This window comes from Colobus angolensis, unplaced genomic scaffold (assembly GCF_000951035.1).
Source record: "Colobus angolensis palliatus isolate OR3802 unplaced genomic scaffold, Cang.pa_1.0 Scaffold104, whole genome shotgun sequence".
NCBI classification, from domain to species: domain Eukaryota; kingdom Metazoa; phylum Chordata; class Mammalia; order Primates; family Cercopithecidae; genus Colobus; species Colobus angolensis.
This window is the reverse complement of record NW_012111364.1, coordinates 4,033,233-4,059,557: the sequence shown is the minus strand read 5'-3', so window position 1 is coordinate 4,059,557 and position 26,325 is coordinate 4,033,233. Positions and strand designations below refer to the sequence as shown.

Below are 26,325 nucleotides of genomic sequence, written 5' to 3'. Positions count from 1 at the left end.
TGCCAGTTTTAGCTGGACAGCAGCTGTGTACGGAATGTGAAGGTTTACCAGCTCACTCCCTCAGGATAATTCTCCATAGGCTTCTCAATCACGCAGAACAAAATGCAGAGCTCCCTAAATGATCAGGCCTTGCTGCCCTTTCAAATCCCCGTCTTGTTATGTTCTCCCTCCCTCATTGAGATCTAATATTTCTGTCCAGCTTTCTCTCTTCTGAGTACAACATACTCTTATTGCCTCAGGGCCTGTCGCTTGCTGTAGCTGCTGTTTGAGCTGTTCTTCCCCTTGCTTTCTGTCTGACCAAGGACAGTTTAACCTCCAGCTCTCAGCATCAGTGCCCTTTTGTTAGACGTTTCGCTGGTCGACGCTTCATTATATATTTTATCCTCTCTCACCTTCAGTATTCTCTTCTACAGCAATTTTTAATCTTTTCATTCATCAGTTGCAATTTATAATTGCATGAATACTCTGTGCCAGGAGGGCAGGGACCACATTTGTTTTGGTCACCCCTCTATACTAAGGAGACGCTGTGTTGGATAGAAAATGAGCATGACTCCAGCAGTATATATGTGTGAAATAATTAGTGTGTTATTATTATACTTGTGGAATACTGCCAATAAATACCTATTTGAATTAATACATTTTATGTTTATTATTTCGATCTTATTATAATAATAAACAATAATTTTGGCTTATTTCTTTTTTAAAGATAGAACTACTGCCTTGCAATTAATGATAAAGTAAATCTAAACAATTCAAATTTCCATAAATGTAGTATGTATTTCAGAACAGTGAAATAAAATTATATGTTGAGAACATTATCTTAGTTTCTATTATTATGTAAAGTAGACAATAATGCATTATTTGCTTAGAGATTATGGCCAATAACGATATATTTACATCAACTTTAGAGGTCATTTGGAAATAAAACAGTAGTTAAAAACAGAATGTGAAATTGGAGTGTGTGTCATTGTTTCTAAGAAAAAAGACTGCATTACAAACTCATCAAAATATTAAATTTTTTTTTAATATTTTCAACTCAAAGAAATAATTAACCATAGGAGAAAACTTATTGTATTATTATTTTTGCTGACATTAAGGGACAGATTTCTGCGAATAAGAATGCTAGAAACTTAAAGGAATCAATTTTTCTAATAATACTGGTTTCAATTCCAAAACTATGATGAGCAAAATAATTTTTGAGATTGGATATTTTATATATATTTATATATATGTGTTTATATAAATATTTATGTATATATGTGTATATATACACACACACATTTATAAATATATTGAGTTATTTAAACTTAAAACTATGTTTCCTTTTAACTACTATAATAACCAACTAAGTGATTTTACTTGTTATGCTATAATTGTGTTATTTGGGGTTGGCTAGTTTGGGGAGTCTAACAACCTCAGTAGTAAAATGTTCACTGTTGCTGAATCAAGTGTTCGTCTGCTTTGATAACACTGTCTACAAGAGTGTCTCCCAGAACTTTCAGTGTTCTATATATGGCTGAACCTAGGTAACTAAATTGGGGTTCGTTTTACTCCTATAACTGGTTATACATGAGCACACTCACCTATCTATAGAATAAATCCCTCATTTATCAGCTTCACCATTGTCTAAACAGTCTAAGTAAAAATCGCCACTCTGTAGTTTCTTTCTGTTTAGAGCTTTTTGTATCTTAGGAATTGGGCCACTAGTTCCATTAAACATTACCAGTGAATATGCATTTGTTGAATCCCTGTTTTGTTCAGGACACTAGGTCATGAGACCCTGATGTAAAGGGCACTTTGCTTTCAAAGAGTTCATAGTCATAGTGGAGCACAGAGAAAAAGAAAAAATTTATTAGGTCCAACTATCTATGGTGAGCTCTAGAATGGTGTGTTATGGGAGCTCTCAGCCAGGACTCTCATGTCACAACATCCTTAGTCAACACCACTAGTGTCAGGCTTATGAGTCTGAGATGTAGTGTATATCTACGTCATGTCCCTTCTTAGATAACAGCGCCCAAAACAGAATTCTTGATTTCTCTCTCTTCCCAACCTGATGTGTTTGTACCCTAGTCTCTCCCTCTTTAGTTGCTCAAGCAAAAACCATAGATATTGTCCTTGATTTCTCTCTTTCCACTTTTCTCATATCCATTGCATGAGCTCTGTTTCCAAAGACATCTTAGCTTAATATCCTCTTTTCTTTGCCACTAGTCTGAGTCATTTCCACTCCTCCCTCCTTTAAGCCACTACCATCTCTCTATTGAATGAATGCAACAGCCTTCTGGAGTCTTGCTGCAGGGATAATGACCTTTCAAATACACTCCTTAGATCACATTATTCATCTCTTTAAAAATCTTATAGGATTTTTAAAGACTGAAGCTAAGTTCTTACCAGGAACTTCAGACCCTACAGATGCTGACCTTTTCTTACTTCTCTAACCTCATCCCCCAAGGTTTATTCATTTTCTCTGTTCCTACCACATTGTTTCTCCTTCAGCTCCTTGAACTGCCTTCTTCATACGTATTTAAGGACATCTGCATTGTCTATTCTTCTGCTGGAGCTCTTTTTCCCCACATATTTTCATGACTGCCTCATTCTCCGCATTCAGTGCTCAACTCAAATTTGTCACTTATTCAAAGAGAACTCCTCAGGTACCCTTTGTAAGACAGCATCCTTGTGCCAGTTCATTCCTATTGTATTGACCAATTTTCTTTAATTTGTGGTATATTAATTTCTCAAATATTAGCCTCTTAATTTAGAATGATTTTAGATTCACATAAAGATTGCAAAATTAATATAGAATTTGCACTTATCCATCTTCCACAAATGTTAACATATTACAAAGCCATGATATATTTGTCAAAACTAGGAAGTTTACCTTAGGACTGCACTCTCAAATAAACTGAAAACTGTAGTTAGATTTTACTAATCTGAGTTTTTCAGTTTTCCTAATCAGGATATCCCATTGAGTTATTCATCATTTTCTAATCTGTGACTGTTTTCTATTCTTTCCTGGTTCTTCATAATTTTGACATTTTTGAAGAGTACTATTCAGGTATTTTTTTAGTGTGTTATTTAATTTGGGTTTATATAAACTTTCCCATGATTCGACTAGGATTATGCTTTTGGGGGAAGAGTACTACAAAACAGAAGTGCTCTTATTATTACATGTTATCAGAAGACATGTGACGTCAACATGTGTTATCACTAGTAAAATTAACTGCAGTCACTTAATTAATGTAATGTCTGCCAGGTTTCTCCACTGTAAAACTAGTAGATTTTTTTTTCCTTGTCATACCCAATTATTTGGAAACAACTCAAATGCAGCCAACAATCAATATGAGGGAAGTTATTCAAAATCTTTTAGGTGAAGTAGTAGCAACAAATATTTGTAATTATTTAAAGAAGCTTTGTTTCCTTGCTTCTATTTAATTATCTACTCATATATTTATATAGTAAGGACTTAGGGATATTTACTTTAATCTTTAAATAATATTCTGTTTCTTTTTAGATATTATCTGAAGCATTCCGCTAGAATGCAAGTTTCATAAAGGCAGAGATCTCATTTATCTTGCTCATCACTGTAACTCTTGAGGCCTTAAATAATTTCTGGCACAGGATAAGCATTCAATAAATATTGGCGAATGAAAGATGAAATAATATAAAATGTATATTTTTATGATAACTTTTACTCACCCTTCTTCATCCTTTAATTAAAAGAGGAATGGACTTGAGGAAACCAAAGAATTTTTAACACACTCGATCATTATGTCCGGGGGAAAAAATGTGAGATGTCTGCTTTGATGCTTTCACATCAAATGTTTGGGGGTACTTTGCAATCTTGGCAAAGAATCCTAAAGAAATCTGACCAACGTAAACAGAAATTTAGCTTCAATCTAACAATAATGGTAGAACGAGTCTTACTGAGATTTGCACTGACTCCATGCAACCTATCCAGAGAATGGTACAAATGGCAGGGTTCCATGAGTAACAGTCATGTGAATTACTGATGTTTTCTTACCTTCCGCACAATAGCCCATACATCCCTGAGTTGGCTGTAGTAAGTATACAAAAAAGTTCCCACAGTTTCTTACAGTCACTGGGATTTGAAAGAGACAGCAGTCTTTTGTAGTGCTAAACAAAAACTGCCATGTTGCACAAGCTGTCAATTGCTTGATCTCCCCAGGAGATGGCAGTGTTTCTGAATCTCTCAGAGACAGCCAGATGGGGGCCTGAGTTCCACAGTGGTTCATCTTTGCAGCACAGAAAACAAAAGTTGAAAATTCAATTTATTTTCATCCATTGTAGATATATCAACTTTGCATTTTCTTCTAAACAACCCTTAAAATATTATTAATCATTAAAAAATTATAACTTGCACTTGTTCTATACAATAAAAAGTAGTTTTAAGGAATACTTAATTTAAGGGTAGAAATCTCATAGTTAATATACTCATTCACAAATTCATTGTAAATATTAATAAATTTATTCCATGCATTACATTTGTATTGTAAACAAGGGAAATTAAATCTCAGATGCCTTACTAAAATAGCTGATAATTTCTAAAATAAGACAAGTCAATCTAAAGTTATCTTAACACATAACACAAAGATAAACTGATCTTGGAAAGTTCTTGCAAAATTGCTTGAAATAGTATGTCCAAGAAGTTAATGCATAGTTCAGGAGGCAATACAATCAGCGAGAAGGAAGGTTACTCAAAATCTGGTGATGGAAAATTGTTTAGTAATTTAGAAATAACAAAGTTTGGCAGGGAGCAGTGCCTCACACCTATAATCCCAGCACTTTGGGAGGTCCAGGTGGGCAGACTGCCTGAGGTCAGGAGATCATGACCATCCTGGCTAACATGGTGAAACCCTGTCTCTACCAAAAATGCAAAAAAATTAGCCCGGTGTGGTGAAGTGCACCTGTAACCCCAGCTACCCGGGAGGCTGAGGCAGGGGAATTGCTTAAACCAGGGAGATGGAGTCTACAGTGAGCCAAGATCGCATCACTGCACTCCAGCCTGGGTGACAGAGCGAGACTCCATCTCAAAAATAAATAAATAAATAATAAAGTTTCAACCTCACTTGAAGTCATCAAAATCATTTTTCAGATGAAAAATAGAATTAAATAGCAAAATAACCCAGGAAAAATAAGAAGAAACTATGTATGACTCAGGAAGAACCAGGACCCTTACTAAATGCACGATCTTGGACAAGGCACTCAACATCCTTCTCTTTTATATTAGGTGGAAGTAGTACCCACCTCAAAGTATCATAGTGAGGTATGGATAAAGTAATGTATATAATACAACTTCTACATAGCAATGGCTCAAATATCATTAGCCAGGTTATAATTCTTATTATTATTTCTATGCTTAAAAGCAAAGGAAAAACATAAAGGAAATATTGATATATATGAATGAATTTTTAAAATATAAGATTAAAGTTAAATAATAAAATTATATGTAAGTAGTACTATATTTTGTTATGTTTATTTATAATCCTACTATATGTGCTATTTTATTTTAACATTGTAATATTATCCATTTAAAACTCTAAGACTACAAATGGACAAAATGTACAAATAGGTAATTCACAAAAGAAACACAAATGCCTAATACATACATGAGAATATTCAGTATTGCAAAAGGTATTTTTATGTACTGCTATTGGAACTAAAAATTATCACTATGTTTTAAATGAACAGTTATATGTATCAAAAGCCTCAAAAAAACTTTAACTATTACTAATTTAACTTATAAAAATCAATCTTACTAAAGACACTAAAATTAAAATAATTACATGTACATTTGCTAATTGCAGAATTACTTATTATAGCAAGATCCTGAACGTCCACACATATGGTGATGGTTTAAATAAATATGATACATGTATGACATAATATTATTTTCAAAAATTATAAAAATGAATTTATAATAATAGGAAAATGATAATGCTATAACGGTAACTGAAAAAGAATAGCATGTTTTTCAATTGAACATATAACATGAACATAACAAAACAATATAAATAAGATAAAACAATAGCAAAATGTTAATAACAGTAGTTATGACTGTGTGGATAGATTATGAAGAAATGTTGTTCCACTCCTGTTCTTTATTTCCTAAGCTTTATGTAATGCACATTCATTATTTAAAACATTACAAATAGTAATTTATGTAAGTCAACATGTATTAACCTGTAGAGAAAAAAAAAAGTCATTGAGTTTCCGGTTGAATGCTTTAAAGTCTTAGCACAAAAAGGGAATGAGAGGGTGGGGATAGAGAGCACTTCCTGGTGGAGCACAGCCTGCTCAGTTTAACTGATCTCTAGGAAAACAGCCAGGGAAACTGGTTCACTTTTACATTTGTGTGAGGTTCTAGAAACAATTGTAGCTAAATCAGCCTTAAGAGAAAAACACAAATATTTTTAAATGTGGTGAAGTTCCTCCAATTTTCTCAAACTTTACTTTTAAATTCTAATTGTTTTTTTAGTTCCTTACAAATGAAGTGTCACAAAAACAACTAATGAGCAAATAAACAAAAAAGGGATAATGAGACTTAGCCACAATGCCACACTTTAAAATTTAACATTGTTAAAATTTCAATGTCTTTCCAGAGATCTTTTTACATTAGTGCTTAAAAAGGAAAATGATTCCTGCTTCTGCAGTATTTATAAAATGTGAATAACAATAAGGAAAACAAGCCTTTTGCTAAGACATAATCTTACGTGATGTGATCTCCCTCCAGGGACCAATAGCAGCTGCATGACCTCTAAGTTAAAAGAAAGTCAACTTTAAGAATGAAATCACACCCAATAAGTGTATAATTATATAGGGTAAAATTGTGAGTGATGATGTAATTATGTAATTTGGGAAGCATTACACAGACATATGTCTTCAATAATATCATGCCTTTATTAGCTACCTATCACAACTGAACACCTGTTTATGCAGAATTCACTTGGGAAACCAGTCAGCTGAGAAAGACTGTGATAAGGGAGAAGATCAGGTACATGACTTTTGGTCATGTGACTCATGCTTAGTGTCTGTGTTCACATCTTTATAATGAGGTAACAATAGCTACCTCAAAGCACCACTGAGAGAACTAGTGAGTTTACATATGCAATAATGTCCACAAGTGCAGGGAATTTATAAGTTGCAAAATAAATGTCAGATTAAAACCCTTCTTCCACTTTGATCATATAAGTTAGGATGCTGAGTTAATGGCCTTAGTGTTTTGACAGATTTAGACTTAGTCTCATTCCTTAGATCATGTGGATAAAAATGTGGTCGCAATAATAATAGTTGAACTGAAAGGATAACTAGTCAGAGTATGATAAGTAGAAATAATGTCTATTTCACAACAGTATCATCAGATGAATGGGGACTACAAATGAATTAGGGGAACTTGCATTTGAAAATCATGCTAACGATAAGTACAATTGTCAATAGAATTTCAGAATGGCTTGGATAAGTAATACAAGTTAGCTGAGGGATTACCCAAGAAATCACACTTTATGTTTATTCTTCTGCTTATTTTTTGAAGCATTTTGGAAGAAAATGTATTTGTCAAATGAAATAAGAATGAAAGAAGTCACCTGGGCTAGACAAGTCAATACTACGCAATGCTATACAGGACAATGCTATGATCAGAATCATATCACGTTGTAAAAAGAGTAAAGTTTATGAAAAGTTAAGTTGCAAATAAAACACATCCGATGTGAGTTCATGTATAAAATCTTTTTAATTTTGTCCATTTAAACCTGATGTGTTTGAAAGACATACGCTTACATGTTCACAACTATAAAGAAAAAAAGGGTATGTTGGCTGCACAAATTTTGGGTTTGAGGAGGGAGCTTAAGTGAGATAAGGCCATATGCCTCCAGAGTATTGAATGTGCTACAGGTACACTGTCTTCCAACTGTGATCAGGAAATACCTGGAGATTTCACTGCCAGACTGAGTTCTTCGCAGTCTTAGAATAGGAGGTGCCGAGCCTGTAAGTTTTCCTCCATCAGTTAAGAAAGGCAGTGAAAGGCAACAACTGACAAAACTGAAGCACTTTAGATAAACAGTATTTTACTGTTTGCAGATAATACACCTGAGCCCTAGAGAACAACTGCCTGTATTCAAAACTCAGCTTTTTGACCTGCTAGCTGTGACTGTAAGAGCACTATGCCTAAGAATATATGTTTTCTACACTGTTTGATGGAAGTAATGATGATATATTGTACCCTAGAGTTGTATACTCATACAAGATAATGTCAGTAAAAGTGTTTCTGGACTGCACGGAACATAACGTTAACTATTACTATTATTATTAGACTAGGTAATGTGGGAATAGTCTTTCAGATTAACTCAATCTTATACAAAATTAAAACAATATTTTTAGCATGAGAAATAAGCTGGCTGTAAGAAGATATAAATCTCATATGAAAAACACATAAGGAAAATCATATGTAGTACTTAGGGAGTTGACATACCTCAACACATTTGGTTGGCATCTCAGCAGGTCTGTCAAAGATGAGAAATCTATACCATCCGGGGGAGAGGGAATGGTCACATATTAGGTCTTGAACAGCTGACTGCTGGAGGTGCCACGAGTCAAAATGGACACTTCTATAAGGACTCTGAAGAAACTGATGTCCCCCAGGAGAGCACTCCTGAGCTAGTATGGAAAGACAGGTGTTCTTATGTAATGCATTTTGTTTGTTGACGTAGTTCAGTCCTCAATTAAAACTGATTCCCATAACAAAAAATAAAGCAAATTAACTTACTATTGCACATAAAGACCCTCTGAAATGTCAGGGTCTGTTAGTAAGTCATAAGTGACTTAACTAATTTGCATGTTTCATAAATGCAATAAACAAATCAACAAAACTCTTTAGAATGTACTTTTGAAACAGGCAAGCTTTAAAGCCTTTATTTTCATTTAATTCAAACAACCAATAGAGTTGCTTGCTCTTGAGTTAGGATGTCAAGTCACAGGACCTACAAGGATTTCTCTTGGGCCTGGTACTCTGGATTTGAATATCACTATTCTTTCTCTACAACCAGTTTCTCCCAAAGTAGCCACATGCCTCAAAAATTCTATTTCTGCCAAATGCTGGAATGCAACAAACTGAACTAATCTCTTAATTCTAACTCAATATGTGTAAAGTGCTTTCAAACTAAAGTTTCCCGCATTCTTGAATGCAGAAAAACATTAAAAATTTTTAAAGTCGTTTTCCAAAATTTTGGAAGTACCTTTTTGCCTACTAAGCACAGAAAAACGAATGGGATGGAGGGGAGCAGGTTTGAAGGGGAAACAAGAAAAGCCCATGGCGAAAGGGAGAATTCTTTAGTCTTTTTTAGGAAACCTTTTATCTGAGTAGTCTTTGTCCTGGAGTATACTTATTCCATGAAATCCACAGAGGTCAAACAAAAAGCTCCACTTTCCAGCACTAAAAGTGGAGAGAAGAGCAGGCAGTGAAACAGTTATCCTAAAATGCAACTCTTGTTTGAGGCTCCTGTGTTCCCAAATTACTGAAATAATAAGCACCACAAGGAACTGTCTGTATTTGAAAACTAGAGTATCTTGTTGGCACAGTTGATAGAAAATCTTCAAATATTATATGTTATATTTATTGATGGAAAACCCTGTAATAAAGATGGCATCTATGAAATTAGAAAGGTGAAAGAAACAATTCAGTCACTACTAAAAATACCTCATTGTGGAAAAAGCTTATCTAACTAAAAAAATTATCAAATACTTATCATATAATTTTAAATTACAGAAGTGTTTATAAAACAAAATCAATTTCTCAACTTTAATAAGGAGAACAAAAAATCAGAGATACTAATTTACAAGCGGATCTCACAAGTGTAGCCTATGAAAAATAAGTCATTATAATTAGAATTATGTTTCTGCTTTGTATTTTGTTTGTAGTTATGGCAATTAAACTATACAAAGACATTATTTTCCAAATGATCTCTCTACATAATTTTTTTAGTACAAGATATTGGAAGTCAACACAAAAGGCTCCTCTTTCTTTTGTCTATAAATCTTCCATAGTTGCTAATTTCCCAGAAGGCTCCAATGTCAACACGAAATAAGTATTTTATAAAATATGTATAGATAGAAGTCAAGGAATGTGCTATCATTTCATCTAATTTTGAAATATCTCTAATATCCTTCAAAACAAGGACATTGCACCAGGTTACAATCTTTTAAAAAAGAGATTTTGAAAGAGATTCCTAGTAAGGTGTGCATAAACTATTAAAATGTTTTCTCTGATCTCTTTTCTACAATAGAATTTTGTATTGGGAAAAAATCAATAACTCCATCTTTATTTTGTGTAGTATTCCTCCTTACTCAGCACCTTTGTAGTTCTTGCATTTCTTCTGGTTTAGCTACTTTGTTTCCTAATACAAAGCCGAAAATATAAGATGTATAAAAGAAATCACTGCTTGACATCAACAACACTAGAGAATTGTGTAATATTTAACTCAAAATTTTATTTATTTACTTTTACTCAATATTTATCTTATAGGATAATTTTAAATTCATATATTTTATATCTATTATTTCATAACTGTTTTCTAAAAATCTACTTATCTTATTTACACTGTTCAAGGACTGTATAGAAAGTTTAGAAATCTTATTAGCAATAATCAAGCCACATTTTCAAAGCTTGATTCCAAACTTAGCTCTAGAATGCATGATATAGTTGAGTGAGGATTATATTGATGGCTTGGGCTCTCATTTGAGGATCTGAGGACTCTGCTCAACAAATACTAAAAGAATAGCTCTACAAGCCCAACTCATTCATCAGTCAAGTTCATGGCATGATATACAGAGCTTTCTGGCAAACTGACAATATAACTTTTCCCCTAAAAAAAAAAAGTAGATATAAAATATACATTAAATTTATACTTCTATTCATCCTGACTACTTGCTGATATGATTTAAGAAATTTGGGTAATATATAATAGAATTTACAGTACTTGAATTTCAAGTATTTTGGAAGAATGTGTCAAATTATAAATAATAGAGCCATAGTGATAGCATATGCAAATAATTTCCTTTTTTTGTTTCTACATACGAGGTAACCTGTATTAGACTATTTTCCAGTTTAATGTAATGACCAAGACTAGAATTCTACAAAATTCAGAACTGGTTGATACACAATATATTAAGAAGCCAAATAAATCATTTTATTTTTAAGAGATAAACATGCATAACCCTTGGTGACAGGTACTTCATAATAACTGAATTTGTAGTTATAAAATCTTCTGTATATTATCCTACAGGAATTCCTACAGGAATTTCAAGTATTTTGAAAATTTCAAGTCTTCAAAATCTTATAACATCTTCAAAGATTTGAGAAATGGAAAAGCCACCTTTGATGCCCAAACATAATAAGAAATAAAAAATAATTTAGTTTCCGACATTCAAAATAGAATTTTGTTGGAAAATCATTCCCATGGTTTAGAAGAATCCAATGTCTGCTGGATGCAGTAGCTCACATCTGTAATTCCAGCACTTTGGGAGGTCAAAGAGGCCAAGGCAGGTGGATCACCTGAGGCCAGGAATTGGAAACCAGCCTGACCAACATGGAAAAAGCCATCTCTACTAAAAATATATACCTATATATTTTGTGTATATATATAGTATGTGTATGTATATATACATAAAAATATATATATAGTATGTATATATATACACAAAATATATAGTGTATATATATAGTGTGTATATATATACATACACTGTATATATAAATACAAAAATACAAAATTAGCCAGGCATAGTGGTGCATGCCTGTAATTCCAGCTACTCGGGAGGCTGAGGCAGGAGAATCACTTGAATCCGGGAGGTGGAGGTTGCAGTTAGCCAAGATCACACCACTGCACTCCAGCCTGGGCAACAAGAGTGAAACTCCGTCTCAAAAAAAAAAAAGAATCAATGTCATAAAAATGGCCATACTACCCTAAACAATCTAAAGAGTCAAGACTATTTCTATGAAACTACCAATGTTGTTTTTTACAAAATTAGAAAAAAGCTACTCTAAAATTCATATGGAGCCAAAAAAAGTGTCCCAATAGCAAAAGCAATCTTCAGCAAAAAGAATAAAATCTGAGGCATTGCATTACCTGACTTCATACAATATTATAAGGCTACAGTAACCAAACATCATAGCAGTCATTCAAAAACAGACACACAGACCAATGGAACAGAATCGAGAACCCACAAATAAAGCCACACACCTACAGCCATCTGATCTTTGACAAAGTCAACAAAAATAAGCAATGGAAAAAGGACTCCCTATTCAATAAATGGTCCTTGGATAACTGGCTAGCCATAGGAAGAATAATGAAACTGGACCCCTACTTTTCACCATATGCAAAAATTAACTTAAGATGGATTAAAGATTTAAATATAAGACCTCAAACTGTAAAAAGTCCTAGAAAAAACCCTAGGAAATACCTTTCTGCACATGGGCCTTGGCAAAGAACTTATGACTAAGTCCTCAAAAGCAACTGCAAAAAAAACCCCTAAAATTAACAAGTTGGACCTCATTAAAGAGTTTCTCCACTATCAATAGAGTAAACAGACAACCTACAGAATGGGAAAAAATATTCACAAACTATGCATCTGAAAAAGGTCTAATATCCAGAATCTATAAGGATTTTAAATAATTCAACAAGCAAAAAACAACCCCATGGAAAAGTGGGCAAAAGACATAAAAAGATGCTTCTCCAAAGATGCCATACAAATGGCCAACAAACATATGAAAAAATGCTCAATATCACTAATCATCAAAGAAACGCAAATCAAAACCACAATGAGATATTATATCAGTCAGAATTACTATTATTAAAAAGTCAAGAAACAACAGATGGCAGTGAGGCTGTGGGGAAAGGGAACATTTATACACTGTTGGTGGGAATGTAAATCAAATCAGTCACTATGATAAGCCGTCAAAGAAATGAAAAAAGAACTAATCTCAAAGAATGGAAAAAAGAACTATCATTCAACCCAGCAATCCCATTATGGGTATACACCCATGGAAAATAAATTATTCTACCAAAAAGAAGACACATGTACTGGTATGTTCATCCCAGCACATTCACAGTAGCAAAGACATGGAATCAGCCATGGTGCCCATCAACAGTGAATTGGATAAAGAAAATGTAGTATACCTGAAACTGGTCCAATAGTCCCACAGAATTGATGTTTATGGTTTCTTTTGAATAAACATAGAAATTGACCCTACCAGTCTTAAAACTTCAGACAGTTACAACTGTCTTATCTGAGTTCCTTTCTCAGGAAACCAACCATCAGGCCTAGGAACTGAAACTTACCAGATTACCACATCTGGAAAATGAGATTCCAGAGCCCCACCCATGGTGATTGCTTAACTGACCATCAGCTTCCTGTTGACCAACTCATCTCCCTTATTCCTCCCTAATTCCTGTATTCCTACATGTAGCTATAGCTCTTCTCTGCTTTATAAACCCAATTTTAATCAGTCAGAGAGATAGATTTGAGACTGATCTTCCATCTCCTCAGCTGGAGCACCTTATTAAAGCCCTCTTCCCTAGCAATACTCATTGTCTCAGTGATTGGCTTTTTGTGAAGGAATATGCCTATAGTATAGGAGAAAAAGATATGATTGGCTTTTTTCTGAACTCCTGGTATTTCAGTAATACATATACAACATGCAACACCACGCAGCCATAAAAAAGACTAAAATCATGTCCTTGGCAGCAACATGGATGCAAATAGAGGTCATTATCCTAAACAAACTAATGCAGAAACAGAAAACCAAATACTGCATGTTCTCACTTATAAGGGCAAGCTGAACACTGGGTACCCACAGACATAAAGATGGGAAACATAGACACTAGGGACAGGGACTACTGAAGGGGGAAGGAAAGAAGAGGGTAAGGATTGAAAAACTACCCATTGGGTACCATGCTCACTATCTGGGTGACAATATCATTTGCACCTCAAACCTGAGCATCGTGCTATGTACCTTTGTAACAAACCTGCACATGTATTCCTTGAATCTAAAATAAAAGTTGAGATTTTTTTTTTTAAATAGAATTTTAGGTTCTTCAACAACGCAGATGCTTAAAAAGCAAGAGAAAATAGAGAGTGGCTAGTTTGCTAAATCACTTTACATTGGCCTTCTTTACATATCAAAAGACAAACTGAGGGCCTCTTCTGAATACAATTAGATTGAAAGTAAAAGGACAGAAAATAATATATCCTACAAGTAGCAACCAAAAGAAAGGTGGTATGGTTGTACTACTATCAAACAAAGAAGAACTTAAAACATAAAAGTCTTACCAGAGATGAGGGACACTTTATAATGATAAAAGGATCAATCCATGAGGAAGATAAAGCAATTGTAACATAATTGAACCTCATAACAGAGCACTGAAATATATGAAGCAAAATCCAGCAGAAACTGAGAGAAAAAAATACATATTTTAACAATAACAATTGGAGTCTTTAAATATCCCACTTTCAATATCAATTTTAAAAACAGGCTGCATAATAAATAAATAAAAATCAGAACAACAATATAAACCAACTTGACCTAGCAGACATCTATAAACACTATTCCTAAAAATATTAGAATATAATTTTTCCCCAAGTACACATGGAATATTCACCAAAATAGACAATCTGCTAGACCATAAAACAAACCTTGATAAATTTAAACAGAAAGCTGGACATGGTGGTACGTTCCTATAAACCCAGCTACTTGGGAGGTTCAGGTGGGGGAATTGCTTCAGTCCAGGAGTTCAAATCTAGCCTAGGCAACATAGTAAGAGCCTACTTTATAAAATAACATAAAATTAAAACAAAATTCAAAAAGATGAAATTCATACAAAGTATGTTCTCTGATCACAATGGAATGAAATTAGAACTCAATAACAATGAAATTTAAGAAAACTTCACAAATATGTGGAAATTAAACAACCAAAATAATCACTGAGTTAAAGAATAAAAGAAAAAGAAAACTAAAAAATACTTGGAGAAATGTTAAAATGAAGATACAACATACCAAAATGTACGGAATGCTGCTACAGTAATGCGTAGAAGGACATGTATAGACAGGAATACACCTATAGTATAGGAGAAAAAGATATGAACATAACAAGTTAACCTTGCACCTTAAGACACTGGAAAAATAAGAGCATACTAAACCTAAAGGAAGGAGAAGGAAGGAAATTTTAAAGACTGGAAGGAAAATTGATGAAACCGAGTATAGAAAAACAATAGAGAAAAATCAGTGAAACCAAAAGCTGGTTCTTTGAAAGAACCAACAAAGCTGACAGATCTCTAACCAGATTTATTGAGAAGAAAAGAGAGAAAGATTCAAATTACTATAAGCAGGAATGAAATAGGGGACACCACTGCAAACCTTATTAAGGAATACTATGACTGTTATACACCAATAATTAGATAACTTAGATGAGATTGGCAAATTCCTAAAAAGACACAAACTACAAAAAGAACTCAAGAAGAAAAATAAAATCCAAATAGATTTATAATAAGTAAAAAGATCAAATCAGTCAAAAAACTATCCACAAAGAAAAGACCTGGCCCACATGGCATAATGCTAAATTCTACCAAACATTTGAAAAAGAATTACCCCCGATTCCTCTGAAACACTTTCAAAAAAAATAGAAGAAGATGGAACACTTTCCACCTCATTGTATGAGCCCAGTATCATAGCCCATTATTATGGTTACCCTGACACCAAAGCCAGAAAAATATATAACAAGAAAAGATGACTACAAACCAACATATCTCTGGAATATGGATGAAAAAATCTTCAGCAAACTGAATCCAAAAACATAAAATATACATGCATAAAAATTATGACCAAGTGAGATTTATTCCAGGAACACAAGGTTGGTTTAATATCTAAAATTGAATTGCTATAATATACCATATAGATAGCATAGAAGTTAAAATCCACATGTTCATCTTCAATAGACACAGAGAAAGCATTTTAAAAAAATTCAACACCTCTTCACGATAAAAACACTCAACAAACTAGGAATAGAAGGAAGTTTCCTCAACTTGATAAAGGATATATACAAAACCCCCACAACTTACGTTTTATGTGATGAAGAAAGACTGGGTGATTTCCTGTAAAATCAGGAACAAGACAAGGATATCTACTCTCACCATATCAATTCCACATTGTACTTTAGAATAGCTAATTCTACCCAGGGGGGTTAGCCAAGATAAATAAATAAAAGATACCCAGATTGGAAAGGAATAAGTAATACTATCTCCATATAGAAAACTCTAAGGAATCAACTTAAAAAACTACAGCATAGTATTCCCTCAATATCCACAGGAGATTATTTCCAGGACCCATAGAATGGGAGAAAATAATTGCAAATCACATATCCAATAAGAGAATTATATCTGGAATATGCAAATAACTTACACAACTCAATAAGAAAAAGGTCAACTACCCATTTTTTAAATGGCAAAGGATCTAAGTAATTATTTCTCTGAAGAGGATAAGCTTAATGTCTAATAAGGGTATTAAAATGCTTGATACCATTAGCCATTAGGAAAATGACAATCAAACTACAATGAAATACCACTTTACAACCATGAGGATGGGTAGAATCCAAATGTCAGTTAATTAAAAGTATTGATGGAAACATGAAGAAATTAGAAACTTCATACACTGTTGCAGAAACACAAAACCGCACAGCCACTTTGGAAAACATCCTGGCTGTTCCTTAAGTAGTTAATCATAGAATTACCCTATGACCCGGTATTTCCACTCCTAGGCATATATCTCAGAGAAATGAAAACACATATCCAAACAGAACTTATACCTCGGTGTTTATAGCAACATTATTTATAATAGCCAAAAGGTGGAAACAACCCAAATGTTCATCTTCTAATTCATCAACTAATGAATGTACATACCAAATGTAATATATCCACCCAATGGAACAATATTCTATCTTAAAAAGAAATGAAGTACTGGTACATGCTACAAGATGAATGAACATTGAAAACGTTGTGCTAGGTGAAGTAGGCAAGTCACAAAAGACAACCTATTATATGGTTCAGTTTGTATAAAATATCCAGAATAGGCAAATGCAATGAGACAGAAAGTAGATTAGTAATTCCTTATAGCTGGGGAGGAAGGGAGGGTGATAGAGGGTATGGGGCATGATAACCAAAGGTACAGTATTTCTTCTTGAATTGATAAAAATGTTCTAAAATTGACTGTGGTCATGGTTGCATATACCTGTAAATATACTCTGAATATACACATATCTGTGAAAATGAAAAACCATAGAGTCACACACTTTAAGTGAGTGATTTGTATGGTATATGAACATCTTAATAAAGCTATTTGAAAAAAGAAGTCTCAATAAATGTCTTTTCCATTCACCTCGTCTTCTAGTTTTACTCTACTAAACATAAAGAACTTATACATGTTACCAATGTTATGAACTTAAAACCTGGTAATGGGTAATATTTGTCTTCAGTAGAGAGATTACAAAGCTATTATACAGAGGCAGAAAGGTGTTATGTGGAGTATAGTAAACATGAAATCATTTTCCTTTATAAACATTGGTCATTTTTTTCCTGGAAATATTTATCTAACTGTAATGAATAGAAGTATGTTTTTACAAGTATTTTTAAAAGTTATTCATAAAGATTTAGTAAATCTGTAAGCAAACTGAAGAAGGACCAGAAAAAACATCATTGCAGAAAATAACACATTTGATTTTAGCATTTTATTTTTAAGTTTTGCATGGGATAGTGTTTGTATTACCCTTTTCCAAAGCAAACTTACATCGGCAAAATGGGTTAAGATTTAAAAAATGGTAAGACAAAACTATACCCTTGACTGTTACAAATGTAGGTAATTTTTTTTCAAACTGCAGATAGCTGAACACATATCAGACTTATTTCTGAAAAACGTAAGGAAATTTGCAATATAAGAACAAGTCATCCTTCGTTAATATTCCTATCTGTACGAACACAAAAAACAAGTAGGAAGGGCTAGTGAAAGTTTTGGTTTAACTTCACTGTATTTTAAACTAAGTGTTCTTGATCATGGATTAAAGAAGTAGGAGGGGAGTATTCGCTCCACAGAGATGTCTTCTGCAGTGGCAAAACTGATTCTAACATATATATACAAAAACCATAATACAGTGTAATACGGATATACCAAACTTAAGTTGGTGATTTATTGTAGGGATAAAATGTTCACCAATGAATTATTTCCGAGGGTCAGGTTAGAGGTGGAATTCGTGCAGTTTGGAATTCAACTCTGTTTCGAGAATTCAGGTCTACTTGCGGCTAGGATACCTGGCAGATCCGGCCAAAGTTTCTCACAGTAAATTAAAAATCAAAGAGCAGGATATCAACAGAAAACAACCAAAAACAGAACCGTAGGTCGTAGAGTAAGAGGAGGCAACAACTCCATGTGCGCAAGAGAAAACTGAAGAGTAATAGGCTAGAAATTGACCACTTCAAGGACAGCGGAGGGACAGAGCGGAGGCGGTTGAGGAACAAACATCGCATGCGGCCTTAAAACGCACAGGGACGCTCCCCATGTCAGGGGAGAAGTCTGGCCCAGTCCTTCCACCGCCCAGGCGGCGCCCCTGCGCGCCCACCGCCGCGAGCCCTACCTCGCCGTCCTTCCCCCGGCGCCAGGAGCATCAGCGCGGTCGCCAGCACCCAGGCTCCGCCAGGCATCGCTGCTTCCGCGGGTGGGGCGAAGGGCGTCGCAGAGCCCGGGCCGCGGGTGACAGGAGGATGGGGCCACCGCAGCCCCTCGGGCTTCCTTTCTTGGATTTTCTCAGTCTGTTACTGCTTGAAACTGGGAAGCTCCGCGTCCTGGTTCTGGGGCGTAGCCAGTCCTTTCGTGGGTAGAGCCTTCGCGCAGTCCCTCTGGGACTCCTCCCTTCCCATTTTGGCGGCCGGCGGACCTGAAAGCCACGCCCAACCTGTCCCCATAGCCCAGCGAGTCCTGGCAGTGGCTCCGCCGCCTTGGATTGCACCGTGCAGTCGCACAGCCAGGAGTCAAACTACCAGGATGTAGCTCTGGGCGTGCTGCGTCTTGCTGTTCTAACAGAGGCTGTATGAAAACTTGGTAATCCTAGAAACTGCTCAGATGGACCTCCCGTAAAAGAAGCCTCACAAGGTTCCGTTGAAAGAGGCAGTTTCCCATGATTGTATCTTCAGACGGATTCCTGACTGTGCAATTGGCGCTGCTGGTTTGCACCCGAAGGCGAAGGCGCTGAAGATGCCCCTGTCACCTTAGATCTCAGTGATGAACGACACTAGGAGGGAGTAGACACTAACGTTGCAACAGTAGATGCCCTTTCTTCTGCCCCGTGACAGGTTTTCAGAAGTAGAAAGGGCTGCGTTTAGACACTAGCCAAACCATGAGGTGTGTCACCCGTATTTGCCAGTGATTCCCAGAGCTCTTACAGTTGTCCAGTGATGACCCAGGACCCTTTAGCACGTGGCCACACGGCTCCCAAGGTTGACCTGGGAGTTATTAGATCAGAGAGCTCTAATGTCTTCCCCCAACCCTCGTTTTTTGTTTTGTTTTGTCTGTCACCCAGGCTGGAGTGCAGTCTCACAATCACAGCTCGCTGGAGCTTTGAACTACTGGCGTCAAGCAATCTTCCCCCTCAGTCTCCCAAAATGCTGGGATTACAGGCGTGAGCCACCGTGCCAGGTCTAAGGTTTTCAGAAGTATTGTTGCCTCTGCAGAGGAACAGGGTCCTTTTTTCAACAGACTCTACATCTTTTTATGTCTGGAAATGAAACCTCACTCTCCTCGTTTTTCCCTGACTGTCTCATTCCTTGAGTCTCCCATTCATCACCTTGCACTTGGTTCTCACAGAGCCTTTACCTGAGAGGAAAGGGGACACTGGTCAGAAGAGGGTAGTTTGGGGGTCCAAGTGGGCACCAAGTTTCCATCCACAAATTTGGAGGCTCAAGGTTGGCCTAGGCATGGTGGTGGAAACAGGAGGTGTCCGAATGCATAAAGAAGTTTTTTTAAATTATATATAATTCTTTATTTTTAATTTGAAAGGTAAATTAACACTTAAAATTTTTAAACTTATCATCTCCAAAGTAAAAATATTAACACATATTGGAAAATAATTTCTTTTTGGTACACAATACTTGTGTATAGCCTTCTTTCAAATGCTGAAAGGACACCCAATTTTCTGGATTAAAAATAAAATATTACTTTTTGGTGGAGGGTAGGCAGGTGATTTTTATCTTAAGGCTTAAATATGGAAGGGCAATATAATGTAGGCACAATGAAAACCCAGAGATTTGTTAGTGTACGGTATGTCTTTTGTTTCCGCTTATAAAACTCTAATAAAACAGAGATAAGAAATTAAATGTCATTTTTTTCAATCTATATGTGAAACCACCAGGAACAAAGTAATTTGATGAGAATCAAATCATAGCAGGTCTTCTGTGAATTTATTTTCTAGCAGTATCTATATAAATGTAGTAAACTTTTATACTTTCTTGGAGGACAACATTACTAATCTGACTTCCATCAAAATACAATTTCAGGTATTGTATTCCTTATTTTTTTCTTCAGTTTTTGATTGTTTATGAGTTTATGAGTTTACAATAGACTTGGACCAAAACACAACTTCCCTCCATGTGAGTTAAGATGGAAAAAAATAAAAGCAACTTAAGAATTTTTTTTTTTCAAGTCTCAGTGGAAAATGTATCTAACCTGACCTGGATCTGCAGGAATGTATTGATTAAACGTTAGTTATATCATGCCCGTAATCCCAGCACTTTGGGAGGCCGAGGTGGGTGGATCACGTGAGGTCAGGAGTTCAAGACCAGCCTGGCCAACATGGTGAAACCCTATCTGTACTAAAAATACAAAAAATTAGACAGGCATGGTGGCATTTGCCTGTAGTCCCATCTACTTGGGAGACTGAGGCAGGAAAATCATTTGAGCCCAGGAGGCGGAGGTTGCAGTGAGCCACGATAGCTCCTCTGCACTCTAGCCTGGGTGACGAGCAAGACTTCATCTCAAAAAAAAAAAAAAAAATTTGTTATAGAACTGTATGAAAAACAAAAAGTAATAAAAATGATGTTTTAATCTATGTCTCATGAAGTTAATCAAAAATTGGTATAAGATTCTTTTTCATATTTTTATATTTTTTAAAATTAAAAACAATGGATACATGGTACCCCAATTATAGAGAGTGACAGCACTTTTAAAATGCAGTAAATATCACTGAGACAAATAATAAGAATGTCAGAAGGAAGATGAAATGAAGCCAAGTGCTAATAAGTACAATATAGCTTAAATTAAAAGAAAAGTTTGACAGGAGAAAAATTTCAAATGATAATTTTCTAGGAAAAGGAAATAACTCAGTTCTTGTCAGATTAATTTACAAAATGATGAGCCTGAGTGGAAAAAACAAAAAACAAAAAACAAATTCAGGGGGCAGAAAAGCCCAGTGATTAAGTTCACAAATCCTAAGTTAAAAATACCTGGGCTGTAATTCTAGATCCGTTACCTATTTAACAGAAGTGTAGGCTTGAACAGCACACTCAACTCCTCTTAACCTCATTTTTTCTGTCCTATATAAATGACAATAATAGTACCCCATACAGTTGAAGAATCAAAAGTGTGTGTGCATGCCTTTGTCTGGATGTTAGGGTGGAAGAGGTTCTGGAGAAAGAGCACTCAGAATAGCGTTTGGTCCAGAGTAGCTATTATGATTGAATGTAACAGTTTACTGTTATTAGAACAGGGGAAAATTCTACATAATTATACTTTTTCATATCTTATTATGTAAAGGTGCATCATTTCTCGGCACTACTCTATTACAGTGTCTGCATAGTTTGGAGTAAACTTCCTGGAAAATACATATTTATGTAACATATGAATTCCTCATCCCATGTTTTACTAACTGAGCGAGCCCGTTTCCAGAAATGTAAAATTGGTAGGATTGCTTTGGGGTTTGTTTGAGCTGAACACAAGTACACTCAGAAGCAGAGACTAAAACATACAGCAGGTCCTTGGTCATTACCTTTAACGTCACTTTGTTATAACATTGATGGAAAAAATCGATTTCTAGCAGGGGCCAATGTCGAGGTGGAATTGGCATGTTCTTTCCATGTCTGTGTGGGTCTTTTCTGGGTACTCCCATTTGCCTCCACTTCTCAATGCTCTCTGTGTTGGGTGAATTGGCGTGTCGTGTCTACATAGGCCCTGTCTGAGTGATTGTGGTTGGGTGTGTGAGTGCGCCCTGTAGTGGGATGGCTTCCCGTAGAGAGCTGATTTACACCTCATGCCCTGAGCAGCTGGGATGGTCACCTGTGACACTGGAGTAAGGAGGTAAATAATTATCTTGTTTTCATTAACCTTGATTCAATATATGTATAGTTTATTTCAACATTTAATATTAGAAGTATTTTGGTCTTTTTTTAGAAGTTGGCGATGTTTTTGTAACCAGAAATATGGTATGGTAATTTAACTCATGTTGATATCAATTCGTCTGTAGTAAAACTGGTTACACTGTATGTTGTTTCACTTTACATTGTGGTTTTCAATAACCTGTGGACAACGTTGAGGACTCAACTGTACGTGACTGTAAGTGTGGACAAGTAATGAAAACTGATCAGCTGAGGGAGGAAAAAGATAAAAGTGGATGACCAAAATGAAGGTGAGGTGAGAAACAACATGTGAAAATAATAGAGACACAGAGAAAAGCACCCATATGCATGCACACACACACACACACACACAAAGAGACAGAGACAGAGACAGACAGAGAGACAGAAAGAAAGATACGCTAATTCCTGATGACTTTCCATTCAACAGCTCCAGAATCTTTTGAGGACTGCCTGTTTCCTGTCTTGGAGTTCCCTGAAATACCCCCAATACACTGCCTATAAGTTAAGGTTAAGTTACTTTGAATTTGTTTTGCTGTTGTTGTTTACAACCAAAAAATATTGTCTGAAACTGTTTGAAAATATAAACTGTATTAATTATTAAATATTTGGTTGTTCTTATGCATTTGCCAGAAGAAACAGAAAAATGCACTTGAGATTTGTATTGAGACATTATAGTGGTTTATTTAGGAGGAAATGGACTCGTCATTTGACCATGATAGAAGCTATCCAATCACAAAGTTTCAGGGAAGAGTATGATGTGTTCATTGCAGAATGAAAGAAAATCCGCAGTTAAGCTGATTTTGTTATGATAAGCTCAATACATTTCACAAGAAGATGATTCCGTGCTAGAAAGTCTGGAATACCATTGGCTTTTCTTTCCAAGTAGCCATGACCACCTATAAATGATTAATAATTTCATTGTAGACAGTTACAGAGATTGTAACTGAAAATAGCTACAAAAAAGACAAAGATTCAGTGGTACCGAAGCCCAGTAATATTTGCCAAATGCACCCCATCTCTAATTCTCATTCATAGGCTGAACTTCCTCTCTTACAGCTTCTTTCCTTTCTCTGCATTTAAAATTTCCTTCTTTTTAAAAGTTGAAAATGAATAAGGAAAAGCTGAATAGGAATGGAGAACCAATTTTGTTTCATTAAACATAGTAATAAAGAAAAACAGTTGATAGTTGAAAAGAGGATGCCCTAAAATCTGCATTATAAAAATGTTTTACCTGAAAAATGATCTGCTTCATACAGATCAAGAATTAGGGGAAAAAATGTAATTTTTAAAGGAAAGGAATTAAAGCAAATCACTTATTTAGTTGTCCCTAGAAAGCCCCTTTAAACCTGGTTCCTCTTAGTCTTCCCTGTTTGGGAAAATAACACTATTGAGTATCCCTCATCACCAGCTAGGAAAAAGGCATGAGGCTCCTCCCTTCTCTCTCATTCATGACTCCTCCTTTGTATTCAATCCATGAATAAGGAGTCCAAAGAAATCTCACACTCACCTGTTGCTCTGTGTCTTCTGGATCACTGCAGAAAATACCATATTTTTTCTCTGAATTTCACTCAGGCCCCATCCAATCTACATCTCTGCCATATAATACCGGGATAAGCTTTCAAGTTGTAAATCACACCATGTCCCTGCCCTAAAACCTTTCACTGGCCTCCCAAAGATAATGGGTAAAAATACCAGAAGACTGTGCAACAGCTAGCCCCTGCCTACCTGTTCAAACTCAAATGCATTGCTTTTCTCCCACTCCCACTCTCCCTCCTCAGCTCTCACATGTGCTATACTTCAACTCACTAGCCTTGTGAACGTTCCAAAAAGTTCCTAAAAGAAGGCAATCATTGCCCCTGGCAGGATTGATTGTTTATCCTACAGGTCTCAGCTGAATTTCACCTCCCAAACACCCTGTTTAAATTGGCTGCTTACCCCAGGTCATTCTCTAGCATTACACTATTTGTTTCCATTTTAGAACTTAAACTAAATATTTAATCTGTATCTTTGCTTATTATCTGTTCGTTGTTGTTGTTGTTGTTGTTGTTTTTACTAGAATATAAGGTCCATACAGATAGTGGTCATGGTTCTTTTACTCACCTTGCAGCATCCCTGACATGAACGAATCTAAGATTAGTATTTTTAAGGATAGAGTTCTAACAATGTCCACATTAAAAGAAGAAATGAAACTCTGACTCTAATTTTACTGTACTTTAAATTAAATATTAATTCAACAGAAACACCCCAATTGACTTGGTTAAAAAATAATTATTCAGGCTACATTTACTATCTTAGATGGTGGTTCTCAGTCCTTCAAACACTATGTTAGATTCTGATTGCCACTTTAACTAATTACCACAAATTTTGTAGCTTCGAACAACACAATTTTTCACTTGTTTATTTTATCATATTACCTTATATGTCTGGAAGTCAGAAGTATGAAATGGGTTTCTTCTTTCTTTATTTTATTGATTATTTGTCATTTATTTTCTGTTTTATTATTTCCTACTTTTATTTTTTCTCAGCATTGAGGTGTAATTGATTAATAAAAATTGTTTATATTTATGTTGTTTGTTTGACTAACATCTCCTCATTTGTGCAACGTGACATTTCCATAAGCATGTACATTGTGAAATGACTACAGAATCAAATTAATTAACATATCCATTACCTCACATAGTGAACCTTTGTGTGGGGTGGGAACACTTAAGATCTACTTTCTTAGCAAACTGTAAGTATACAATATAGTATGTTAGTATATTATAGTATATTAACTATAGTCACCATGCTCCCCGGAATTTATTCATCCTGTGTAACTGAAGCTTTGTACCCTTTGACTAACAGATTAGCATTTCCTCCACCCCAAAAACCCCTAGCAACGATTATTCTACACTCTGCTTCTGAGTTTAACTGATGTTTTTAGATTCTACATATAAGTGAGATCATGCAGTGTATTTTTTTCTCTGCCTGGCTTATTTCACTTAGCATAATGTCTTCTGGGTTCATTCATGTTGTCACGAATAATAGGATTTCCTTCTTTGTTAAGGCTGAATAATATTTCACTGTATATATATATGTATATGTAAATATATATGTATATACATATCATATTTTTTAAATTTATTCTTCTGTTGATGGACACAGGTTAATTCTGTATCTTCACTATTCTGAATAATGCTGCAATTAACAGGGGAGTACAAATATCTCTTTAAGATACTGATTTCATTTCCTTTGGTTATATACCCAGTAGTGAGATTGCTGGATCATGTATTTTTAATTTTTTGAGGAACCTCCATGCTGTTTTTCATAATGACTGCACCAATTTAAATTCCAATCAATAGTATACAAGGGCTTTCTTTTCTCTGCATTCTTGCCAACACGTTTTATGTTTTGTCTTTTTGATGACAGTCTTTCTAACTGATGTGAGGGCAAATCTTACTGTGAATTGGATTTGTCTTTCCCTCATGATTACTGATGCTGGGCATTTTTTCATATATATATTGGCCATTTGGATGTCATCATTTGAGAAATGTCTATCCAGATCCTTTGCCCATTTTTTTAATTGGGTTATTTCTTGTATTGCTATTGAATTCCTTATGTTTAATATATTTTAGATATTAACCCCTTACCAGATGAGTGCTTGCAAATATTTTCTCTTTTTTTTAGGTTGATTCTTTGACAATTGTTTCCTTTGCTGTACAGAAGCTTTTTAGTTCAATGCAATGTCATTTGTCTGTTTTTGCTTTTTATGCCTTTGCAAAAATGAGAAAATTACTTCTTGAAGTCATAGGCAAAAAATTGTTGCTCAGACCAAGTGAAATAAGCCAGACACAAAAAGAAAAATACTGCATGATCTCACTTATATGCCATATC

The 26,325-nt window shown here is 35.1% G+C and overlaps 1 protein-coding gene across 1 annotated transcript in view; it reads right to left on the bottom strand.

Moving 5' to 3' along the window:
* VWDE (von Willebrand factor D and EGF domains) overlaps window positions 1-9,321 on the bottom strand; it is a 68,838-nt gene extending 59,517 nt beyond the window's left edge. The window contains exons 1-3 of the mRNA XM_011943472.1: window positions 9,246-9,321; window positions 8,483-8,667; window positions 4,019-4,250 (exon numbers count right to left, since the gene is read on the bottom strand). Of these exons, the coding sequence (XP_011798862.1) occupies window positions 4,019-4,250; window positions 8,483-8,667; window positions 9,246-9,321 (493 nt within the window). The remainder of the gene's footprint in view (window positions 1-4,018; window positions 4,251-8,482; window positions 8,668-9,245) is intronic.
* Between the last annotated feature and the right edge of the window lie 17,004 nt (window positions 9,322-26,325).